The sequence below is a fragment of the Octopus bimaculoides genome, chromosome 25 (genome assembly GCF_001194135.2).
Source record: "Octopus bimaculoides isolate UCB-OBI-ISO-001 chromosome 25, ASM119413v2, whole genome shotgun sequence".
Lineage (NCBI taxonomy): Eukaryota > Metazoa > Mollusca > Cephalopoda > Octopoda > Octopodidae > Octopus > Octopus bimaculoides.
Genome location: NC_069005.1, coordinates 7,623,120 through 7,635,304, shown reverse-complemented (window position 1 = coordinate 7,635,304; position 12,185 = coordinate 7,623,120). Strand labels below are relative to the sequence as shown.

Sequence of the window (12,185 nt, the reverse complement as noted above, 5' to 3'; positions counted from 1 at the left end):
CTCGAAAGGGACTCAGCCACTTTTCCTCTATGAAACCCAACACTCGAAAGGGACTCAGCCACTTTTCCTCTGTGAGGTCCAACACTTGAAAGGGATTCAATCACTTTTCCTCCATGAGGCCTAACACTCGAAAGGGACTCAGCCACTTTGCCTCCATGGGGCCCATTGCTCGAAAGAAACTCTACCACTTTTGCCTCTGTGAATAATTATCATATTGGTTTTAACTTTTGGCACAAGCCCAGCAAGTTCTGGGGAGTGGGTGAGTTGATTACATCCACCCCAGTATTCAACTGGTACTTGTTTAATCAGCCCCAAAAGGATGAAAGGCAAAATTGACCACATGGTTCCGGGTTCATTCCCACTGCGTGGCACCTTGGGTAAGTGTCTTCTACTATAGCCTCGGGCCGACCAAAGCCTTGTGAGTGGATTTGGTAAATGGAAACTGAAAGAAGCCTGCCGTATATTTGTATATATATATGTTTGTGTGTCTGTGTTTGTTCCCCCAACATCGCTTGACAACCGATGGTGGTGTGTTTATGTTCTCGTAACTTAGCGGTAGAATAAGTACTAGGCTTCCAAAGAATAAGTCCTGGTGTCGATTTGCTCGACTAAAGGCGGTGCTCCAGCATGGCCGCAGTCAAATGACTGAAACAAGTCCAAAAAAAAAACGAATCGATTGATAGATAACTATAAATTTTTAATACAAATGGCTTCTCTTAAAATCTTTCCATTTTTTGACAGAGCTGTGAATCGTGCCTGCCAAAATCTTGTTGCTCCTGATGAAAATGTTTCTAGAGCTGTTGATGCTAGAATGGAGCTTGACCTTCGAATTGGTTAGTAAATCTTTTAGCATTTAAAACTAATTTGGTTGGCAAAGTCGGTAGAATTTTGGAAGAGCTTTTTGGAAAAATAACTTTTTGCATTCATTAAGATACAGCATGAATATGTAGTTCCTCAAATTCTTTTTTTTTTAAATACTTTTAATCAATTTTAAAAATAATTAAAAATTTTTGAAAGAGATTTTATTAACCCATTTTAACCCACTGTCCTTAATTAGAAGAGTTGTATTCGGTTTGTTTACTGCAATAAAGGTTAACTGATGTAAAATAGTGCTTGTTGTATTTATTTAACCATTGTATTTGGTTTATTTACTGCAATAGTGGTTAACTGGACGCTACCATATGTTTGTTAACTACGTTCAAAATTTCGACAGGGTTAACTGGGTTAAAATGACTATGACTTTTTTTTTTCCCATTTGTTAGAATATGACTCTGACCTTCATCATGTTGGTTCTAGAATCACCATTTAAGGCAAGTAGATATTTTCTCTGTCATCTTAATGATTTCAAATTTTGGCACAAGATCAACATGTAATCAGCTTACCAGGGGGTAAGTTGATTACATCAACCACAGTGCTCAACTGGTGCTTATTTTATTGACTCCCCCGAAAGGCAAAGTTGACCTTGGCAGAATTTGAACTCAAAACATGAAGACAGATGAAATGCCACTAAGTATTTTGCCCAGCATGCTAACAGTTCTGCCAGTGAGTCACCTTTTTCCCCGTTATCATAATAATTGTTTCTATTATAAGCATAAGGCCTGAAATTTTAGGGGGGGGGGCAAGTGAGTTACATTGGCCCACAGTGCTTGACTGTACTTATTTTATTAACCCTCCCCACCGAAAGGATGAAAGGCAAAGTCCACCTTGGTAGATTTTGAATGATCATGGTGTCTAACACAGACAACTAGTGAATTTTATGGGAAGGGGATAATTGGTTAGATACAAGGGGGTACTGAAAAGTTCCTGGCTTTAAGGATTTCATGAAAGGCCTGGTTGGAGCTCTTTTATAGGGCTTAGAAAAACTGAAGGACTGCTACAAGTGTGTGAATTGGGAGGCGGGGGGGAATGTTGAATAGAATCATAATTAACTGATCCCCCTATATTTTCTTTTACCCAAAACCAGGAATGTTTCAGCACCCCTCGTAGATTCAACAGTTGCTGACTAGGACATATTTTATTGGCCTCCACTCCACCTGAAAATTTTCTTGGAGGAGTATAAGCTATGAGATAGACCTAAGTACTGGATTGGCCCTTATTGATCCCATCATCATTGTTTAACCCTTTCGATACCAACCTGCCCGAGACCAACCCAGATCTGTAGTACAAATGTCTTGCTTTCAAAAGTTCTGAATTAAAATCTTCCACCAAAACTTAGTCTTAATTTATGTTCCTAACACCATCTTAATAATAACAAAGATATTTTACTAAATTCTTCATTAGCATTCAAACTGGCCATATCTGGTCAGAATATTCAAAACAGTTTTATGTTGAAACCAACCAGATGTGGCGTCTCTCCTCAACCCTCCAAAGTTATTCTAAAACTAAACAATCACATCATTGAAACCTCAAAGCATGGTTAATTCAAAACAACATAAATAAACAAACATTACATTTGACAGAGTAATCTGAATACTAAAGGGTTAAAATTAATTGAAATAAACATAGAGTATCTCAACAGAAATAGGTTAACAAATAGGCTAACATCTGTTTTCCATGCTGGATGGTTACAGGGGCCAATGAACCAAAGGAGTGCACCAAGTTTCAATGTCCGTTTTGGCATAGTTTCTTATTTCTTTATTGCCCACAAGGGGCTAAACATAGAGGGGCCAAACAAGGACAGACGAAGGGATTAGGTCGATTACATCGACTCCAGTGCGTAACTGGTACTTAAATTATTGACCCTGAAAGGATGAAAGGCAAAGTCGACCTCGGTGGAATTTGAACTCAGAACGTAATGGTAGATGAAATACTGCTAAGCATTTCGCCTGATGCGCTAACAATTCTGCCAGCTCGCCACTTTGGCATAGTTTCTATGGCTAGATGCCCTTCCTGATGCCAACCCCTTTACGGAGTATACTGGATGATTTTTAGGTGGCACTGACACTAGTGACATCACCAAGTAACAGGATGCCTCATCTTTGCAAGATGTAGTATTGATAATTGTATGGGGTGAACACAGTATTGACTGGTGCCACCAGTTAAACCCTACCTCAGACAATTATGATTTTGTTTTTCTATCCTCATACCTAGGTGCGGCCTTCACTCGTTTTCAGACACTACGACTTCAGAAAGTTTTCCCTGAAGTCCTTGCTGAACACCTTATTAGCTATGGCAGCTGTCAGTTCCCTACCCTGGGCTTTGTTGTCGAACGCTACAAGCAGGTCGAAGCCTTCATTGCTGAACCATTCTGGAAGTTAAAAGGTGAGTCTAGATTACAGTCACTTGTCAAAAACAAATGTATTACTCACAGACAACTTCTGTTCCCTCACAAGATGGAAGTGTGCTTTGGTGTGGGAGGGGGGGGCAAGATATATCTGTGATCTGCCTCTTGGTCAATGTCGAGCATTTTGATTAGTTACCTCGTTTCAGTGTTATTATAACTTCATCAGTGAAGTATACTTTTCCAAGTACAGTTGAGAATCTCTTGTCTGAATTTCCTGGGATCACAAGTGTTTCAGATTCTAGATTTTTTGGGGTGATTTCTGAGTATTTTTATATCTGAATCTATAAAATACAACAACTTAGGAATGAGATCTAAATCTAAACTACAACATTTATTTACATTTTGTAATATAGTTTATACATATATCCTAAATGTAGTTTTGTATAAATTTTTAATAATTTCTTTTGTACATAATACCATGAGAAAAGTACAAAATCAGTCCTCACCTATGACATCATGTTTTGATTAAATAGAATACAAATCTTCCATTTGTATTTTATTTTTTATTAGACAGGTATCAGGTTTTATGTAAGGTATAAAAACAAAGCATTTTTGTTGGTAATTCTTATCAACAACTTTTCCTGTGATCATGATTTGAGAAAACATACAGCAGTATGGTAAAGATTGGACATATTCTCTTGTGGGCCAGAAATGTAAAATAAAGTTTATTATAAACAACACGAACACTTTGCAATTTAATAGCTTCCAATGTGATACCTGTTAAACAGAAATTATTTTTATCTAATGAAAATTTAATAAAATCTAATCATAAGTAAGTGAACTTATGCTAAATACAACTAAACTGGAAACCTCTTTCCCCTGGCTATATCAACAATTCTGAAAACTTTTAGGTGCGAATTTTACATGAGTAGAAACTTTTTTTAACAAATTTTATCCTGAAAATCACCTGCATAAATTACACTGGTGCACAAATTACATGGGTTTTTACGGTACTTTTTAATGATATATTCTACAAATACCTTTCAGATGGTGTAACTTACAATTATATTGGAATTTAATGTGTAAAAATACAAAATTGGTGAATGCTCACAATCATCATCATCATCGTTTAACGTCCGCTTTCCATGCTAGCATGGGTTGGACGATTTGACTGAGGACTGGTAAAACCGGATGGCAACACCAGGCTCCAATCTAATTTGGCAGAGTTTCTACAGCTGGATGCCTTTCCTAACGCCAACCACTCATGCACATTTATATTAACACACATCAATTTTCTCCAAAATTAAACTTGAAATTTTGAAAAAATTATAGTTATGTGCTATGTGTCAGTATGTGCCCACCAATTTCTTTGTTTTTTACATTAAATTTGAATATAATTGTAATTTACACTTTGTGTTTGTTGAAAATTTCATTAAAAAATACCCATTTTTCTGAAAGTTATGAGGAAACAAAGTCAACTTGTATGAATTACCCAAAACTTCTTTCCCTCCTTTTGAAAAAAAATTTCACCTCAGTTTTCCATATAACCAGAATCTACATTATGTGAAAGGAATTTGTAAAGAATTTCATTAAAAAAATATCCATTTTCCCTAAAATTTATGAAGAAATAAAGTCATTGTAGTGGGGAAGCACACATTTGTAGATATGCCAAGTTTGTAATGAGATTTATATCAGCTCTAATAGTTTTCAAATATTTATTTTGCCAGTAACTCACAAAATTGATGACGTTGTTGCAGAATTCACTTGGCAAAGGTAAATACGGTTTTACTTTTGATGTTGTTGTTATTGTTTGTATTAATGTCTGACCAACCTTGAAAAGACATAAACCTTTTGATGCAGACCTGTCTGAGACTGCCCTTGGTTCTATGATATGAATTCCTTGCGTTAAAGTGATCTGAATTTAAACTTTCCCTCAAAATTTCATGTTTTGTTTATATTCCAAACACCAGTTAGATAATCCTTTCTACACGAGGCACAAAGGCCTGAAACACCAGTTTAACCCTTTAGCATTCATATTATCCTGCCAAAATTAATGCTTTTTTATTCACATCCATCCATCATCATCATCACTTAACATTGTTGTCCATGCTGGCATGGGTTGCATGGTTTGACTGGATTGGCATGCTGGAAGGCTGCACCAGGCTCCAGTCTGGTTTGGCATGGTTTTCTACAGCTGGTTGCCCTTCCTAATGCCAACCACTCCGAGAATGTAATGGGTGCTGTTACGTGCCACCGGCATGGGTGCCATTTGTGTGACACCAGGGTGCTTTTACATGCTAATTTGCATGACACAAGTATCTGCCACGACTGCAATTTTGCTTGGCTTGATGGGTCTTCTTCTCAAGTGCAACATACTGACAAAGGTCTCGGTCATTGCCTCTGTGAAGCCCAATGCTCGACATTGTTTTGAATTAATCATGCATTATCTTGTAGCTTTGAGATTTCAATGGTGTGTTTGTTAAGTTTTAGAATCACAGTGTAGGGTAGCTGTAAGAGGCTGAATCTAGCCAGTTTGAACATAAAACACCTGGAATATTTGAGCAAGATAAGGGTTAATCTAATAACTGACACTCTCTGCCTCTCTTTCTATCTCTTCCTCATCCTCTCTTTCTCTTTTTTTTTCAGAAAACATCTGTTTGACTATTTGGTATGTTTGGTTTTTTATGAACATTGTCTTGAGGTAAGTACTTCTATGTTATATCTTGATCTATTTATCTGTATTATTTAAACCAGGAGTACCAAACCACCAACCTGTTGATCAGTACTGGGTCACATTCCAATACCTTCTTGTGGATCATTTGGTATAAAAAATTTTATTTCTATTTTATTACTATCACAGTTTGCAGGGTGTTTTTGCATTATATATACATTATAAATGTATCATACATGTAATAATTAAATTAGTAGTTGAAAAATATCATTATAAGTATGAAAATACCATAGACAGTTACAGAAAAATGGACGAGAAAAAAAGATTTTTTCTCCTCCATTTTTCTATAATTGTTTATGGTATATTTATACCTATAGCGATATTTTTCAACTACTATTTTCATATTCTTATTACTTACTCTGACTGTTTTTTATGAATATGATGAATCTTTATTAGAAATCATTCTTTTCTCTCTTTTTGGACCTCTCAAAAAGTTTGAATTGTTCTTTTTTGAACTTATTTTTTCCCCTAATAATTAAATTATTGCATTTTATGCATGTGATTCTCTAGTTTTGGAAAAATTGTCTGGCACAAAACCAGCCCCTGTGCAAAGCAGGTTGGGGTCTGTTGATATAAAACACTTGCAAGGACACACAGTGCTTCTGTCTTACTCACCTGTTTGCCTTGAAGTATCTTTAAGTAACTAGGATCACAGGATACTCTAAGTTATCAATTAGTGGAGATCAGGCATGGGCAACCTATTTTGAGAAGTGGGCCATATGAGACATGGCTCATTGTCAGACTGGCCACTCTACTAAAAAAAATTCAAGTTAATTTTTTTTTTTTTGTTTATCATTCAGAAAGACCTGTAGGCTGTTGTTTACTCGTGACTGATGTAGATTATCAATCACAGGATAATGTATGTTGATCAGTTTTTAGATAATGCATGTGATTAATCACAGGATAATGTCAAAATTTGGCATTCTCTCAGTAATGATAACAAGAGTTCCAGTTGATCCGATCAATAGAACAGCCAGCTTGTGAGGTTAAAGCGCGAGTGGCTGAATACTCCCAGACACATGTACCCTTAATCTAGTCCTCAGGGACATTCAGCACGACACAAAATGTGACAAGGCTGTCCCTTTGAAATACAGGTACAACTCATTTTTGCCTGCTGAGTGGACTGGAGCAAAATGAAATAAAGTGTCTTGCTGAAGGACATAATGCACCACCAGGAACTGAACTCATGACCTTGCAGTTGTGAGCCAAATACCCTCTAGGACTGAATCACACTGTGGGACTGAACCTAAGACCACATGGTTGGGAAGCAAGCTTCTTAACCATACAACCATACCTGACTGATAGAGGCCTCAATTAGACACGTAAAAGCACCCCCTACACTCTCTGAGTGGTTGGCGTTAGGAAGGGCATCCAGCTGTAGAAATTCTGCCTAATTAGATTGGAGCCTGGTGTTGCCATCCGGTTTCACCAGTCCTCAGTCAAATCATCCAACCCATGCTAGCATGGAAAGCGGACGTTAAACGATGATGATGATGATGATGAATGCTAGTAATGAGATGAAATTACATGAGAATCTAAACTTTGACAGTCTTTTGACATCATTCATTTGTAGACATAAAGTGCTGGTTACTGTGATTTCAACTCATCATAAAATGGAAACTTCCAGAATCACTTTATTCAAATAAAATTAAAGGTAATATTTATCCCCACTTAAAAGTAATGGGGGCGATCTAATCAACGGGCCCCCTACCCCAAAATTTCAGGCCTTGTGCCTAGAGTAGAAAAGAATTTAGATCACTTCAAACAGGAAGTTTGTATCATAGACCCAGTGATGGTCTTGTGCATGTTGCTATCAAAAGGGTTCACTAGCCAGATTATTAAATTTTGCAATTAGGGACTGGCAGAATAAAGTGTATAAAAGACACCACTGTATCATACAATAAAAACGGTTCATTAAACAGTGGTTACTGCTTTTTCTATTTCAGTCTCCAACTGCTGTTGTTTGTGATGTGAAAAGTCGACAGAAGAGTAAATGGCGTCCTCAGCCTTTAGACACAGTGGTAAGTCTGTCTTCTGTCTCATCTCCAAAACTATTTCAGTGTCACTTAAGGTGGTTGCGTATTTCAAAGACTTGATCTTGACGGTTATTCTATGCCACTGAGTTTGTTTGTTATTGTTTTTTAACCCTAGATGATTCCTGATCAGGCAGCCACATGACCAAAAATCATTCTAGCTGTGATTATCATGTCATTTTAAGACTGCTTGCTTTGCTTGCTTGCCTGCTTCATGCTCTTGCTTGATAGGGTTGGCGGGGTCATTCCCAGGTTAGTAGTCCCAGAGATGTTATCATGCATAGAGCTGACCATTATCCATCAGAGCTCTCCATTGCTGGGGGTCCCATGCCAGCCTCTCCTGCATCGTCCAAGATGATGTCGAGTCACTGGAGATCTTTTTTAATCATGTCCAGCCATCGGGTGTGGCGCGCCACAAGGACTCTTTCAGCCACTAACCTCCCTTTTCAAGCCTCTAACTTTTGTGTCCATGTTGCTAACTGACACTTTCCATTCTGCCAACTTTCTTATCTGTGTTGCTAACTCCTCTTTTCATGTCACCACCTTCCCATATTATGTTTCTAAACCTTCCTCCTTGTGTTGCTAATTTTTTTCTTTTTCATGTCATGAACTTTCTTGTTAATGCTGCTAACTTCCTCATTCATCTTGTTAATGTCCTTGTTAACTTTCCATTTCAGGCCACTAACTTTCTTGTCCATGTTCCTCATTTCCTTTCTGTGTTGCCAACTTGCTTTTTCGTTTCAATAACTTTCTCGTCCATGTCACTAACATTTCTTTTCATGTTGCTAACTTTGTTTTATTCTTCAGGAACTTGAGAAACTTGCTTCAAGGAAACTAAAAATTGGTGCTAAGGAAACAATGAGGATTGCTGAAAAATTATATACTCAGGGTATCATCAGCTACCCAAGGACAGAAACAAATATGTTTACCAAAGAAATTGATCTACATGCTTTGATTAGAAAGCAAACTGGAGATCCAGCTTGGGGTGGTATGTAGCAAAATGGCCGTGTTTATTGATCACTAATTACACTGTGTAACAAAATTTTAATTCTTTTTTTATCTTTGGTCAGTAAATGTTATTTCCTTATTTGCTTCTATCTAGCAATCAAAGGAAATGACTACTATTCCCTTCAAACTTTGCTTTTCTGACCTGGATTTCAATGTTTTGAAACCGACCTATTTTCCATTACAATTCAGACAGATTCAGCACTGAGTTGCTGAAGCAGAAATATCGTTATTGCAAATATTCTGCTTAGTACCATAGATTTTTGAGTGGATATATCTGATTCCTGTAGTAAAAGGATTAATCAATGATAGCAACAATGATGAGGATGATTACACTAACGAAGTTCATTATGACATTGATAACATTTCTTAATCACTTTATATTGTAATTAACTTAATTTTAACCCTTTCACTATGAAATTAAGTTTCATGGTTATTCCACTTATAATGTTAAATATCTACCAAAAAATAGAATTGATATTTTTTGCATGTCACATTGCCTCACTAAACTTGACACATCTTAAAACAATAGTTTCAAACATGATATTCCTCAACAAAAGATAGATTGGTATATAAAACTGCTTTCTGCAGTTAAGGGTGCTGAAATTTGGAGTGTATATATCTGATTCTTGCAATGAAAGGTTTAACTAATGATTGCAATAACGATGAGGATGATTACATTAACAAAACTGATTATGACTTATTTGACATTTCTTAATCACTTTATATTGTAATTAATTCATTTTAACCTTTTCACTGTAAACTTAAGGTCAGATCTGACTGATTTGAACATAAAACAAGTAGAATATTTGAGCTGGATATGACTGGCTAAAAGCTGGATATGACTGCCTAAAAGCTGGATATGACCGGTTTAAATCTGGATATAACCGGTTAAAAGCTGGATATGGCCAGTTTAAATGCTAAAGGGCTAAGTCAGTTTATTTTTCATCTCAGAACATGGTTTATTAGTCTGAAAATTTATCAACAACAATTTATCTCAGACATTTAATTAACACTTTAATAGTTCTGGAAGTCTGATTAATAATGTTTCTTTGCACAGCTTTTGCATCTCGTGTCTTGGAGGATGGTCCAAATCCCAGGAATGGCCACAAGTCAGATCAAGCTCATCCCCCAATACACCCCATTAAATATTGTAACTCGTTACAGGTATGTACCCTTTTCTTTCCAATCATCCTCTCTCTCTTTCTCTCTCCCCCTCTCTCTTTTTCCTCTTTATATCTCTCCTTGTGTCTCTCCCCTTCTATTTCTCTATTTTCTTTCCCCCTCTTTATTTCTGTCTATTTCTCTTTCACTCTCTTTATCTCTCTTCTTATGTCTCCCCCCCCATCTCCCTCTTTCTCTCTGTTTTTGGTTCTTTCTCTCTCTGGTAATTTTTTCCCTTCAAGAAGGAACATTTATAATTCCCCGCCTCCGTATTTCTTCTTTGAAACCCTTTTCCACCCACCAAATGTGGTTACAAGTGGCTAAACAGACAGGGTTCATGAGATCCAGCCAGAAGCTAAGGACCGGAGGGTGTATGGTCATATATGGTCCCTATCCCTGTCTTGTCATCCATTGTGATGACATCAAACTTTTAAGTGGCCAAATGGTTTTTTTTAAAGGGGGGCAGAGATGGCTGATTTTTGTATGAGGGGCTGAAAGAAAAAGGGTATTGATGCTTAAGGTTAGCCCTGGTTTAGTGGATGTATGGCCAATAGTGTTCTGTTGCTTCACCATTCCGTCTTATTTTCAGTCAAGGTCTACCTAGGACTACAGTATATAATGTGTCTTTATTTTCAGACATTAGAGCAGTTGTTCTCAACCGGAGTCCATATGGCTCTTGGGGGTCCAATATGTGATTTTGTTGTAAATTGGTTTTACTTCCAATGACTCTTGGTGCTGCCATCTATGGTTGCTTTCAGAGTAAGAGAAAGAGTTATACTCCTACAATAAATAAAATATTTAAACTATTTTTTATACAATTTTTGGTAATATTTAATTATAAAAATATAATAAGATTTCTTAAACAATGAATGGCTAGGAGGGTCCATTTGAGTAAAATAGGAAACAAAGGGGTCCATCGGTAAAAAAAATGGTAGAGAAAACTTCATTAGAGTATGATGTGATGGAGATTTGGTTGTTATTTTTAGTATGCTAAACAACCATGTTGTAGTTTCTTTGTTGGTGCATTATAATTATTGTTAGTGGAGGCACAATGGCCCAGTGGTTAGGGCAGCGGACTCGCGCTCATAGGATTGCGGTTTCGATTCCCAGACCGGGCGTTGTGAGTGTTTATTGAGCGAAAACACCTAAAGGTCCACATGGCTCCGGCAGGGGATGGTGGCGAACCTTGCTGTACTCTTTCAGCACAACTTTCTCTCATTCTTACTTCCTGTTTCTGTTGTACCTGTAATTCAAAGGGTCAGCCTTGTCACACTGTGTCATGCTGAATATCCCCGAGAACTACGTTAAGGGTACACGTGTCTGTGGAATGCTCAACCACTTGCACGTTAATTTTATGAGCAGGCTGTTCCGTTGATCGGATCAACTGGAACCCTCGACATTGTAATCGACGGAGTGCCAACAAACATAATTATTGTTATATAAGCCCAGCTTACGCTTACAATCGTTATAGTTGTTGTTTAAGCTGCATCCTCATCCAGCAAACCTCTGATCAAAGCTGTTCCGTTTGTGCCTACCCTGTCTGTAGATATAGTGTATCTAGCCCTACATTAGCGAAAGTATTCTGTTATTCAAGACAGTAGGGTGGGATTTGAGGGAGATTTAGTCACCGTTTCCATCGTATCTATTACAAATTGAGTGACTAAGTAGTGGTTCTTTCGGCACTGTCATGCTATTAGCTGTCAGAAGTGAAAGTGCTCACTGCTAGTGAAGTATCTGTCTGTCTGCCTGCATGCCTGTTGCTGGCCTGTCGATTCTTTGGCTACTGACAGCTAATACCATGACTGGCCGGAGCGAGCTATTGGCTTACTTACTTACTGATATCTATCTATCTATCAATCACTCGTCCACCTTATTAGAAAACACAAATTTAATATAAAAACATATTTCCTGAAATTGCAAATTATTTAAAATATAAAAATATAATTTTCAACAGAGAGAATTTATCAAAATAGAAAACAAATGAAGTTTGAAGTTTAAAAATAATAGGATCGACCACTCATGACTAGCT

The 12,185-nt window shown here is 37.2% G+C and overlaps 1 protein-coding gene across 1 annotated transcript in view; it reads left to right on the top strand.

Annotated features, from left to right (window-relative positions):
* The window catches only part of LOC106881787 (DNA topoisomerase 3-alpha), a 42,512-nt gene that overhangs the window by 8,674 nt on the left and 21,653 nt on the right, over positions 1-12,185 (top strand). Inside the window, exons 6-12 of the mRNA XM_014932292.2 lie at positions 742-833; positions 3,091-3,261; positions 4,951-4,996; positions 5,870-5,924; positions 7,901-7,975; positions 8,795-8,975; positions 10,053-10,159. Of these exons, the coding sequence (XP_014787778.2) occupies positions 742-833; positions 3,091-3,261; positions 4,951-4,996; positions 5,870-5,924; positions 7,901-7,975; positions 8,795-8,975; positions 10,053-10,159 (727 nt within the window). The remainder of the gene's footprint in view (positions 1-741; positions 834-3,090; positions 3,262-4,950; positions 4,997-5,869; positions 5,925-7,900; positions 7,976-8,794; positions 8,976-10,052; positions 10,160-12,185) is intronic.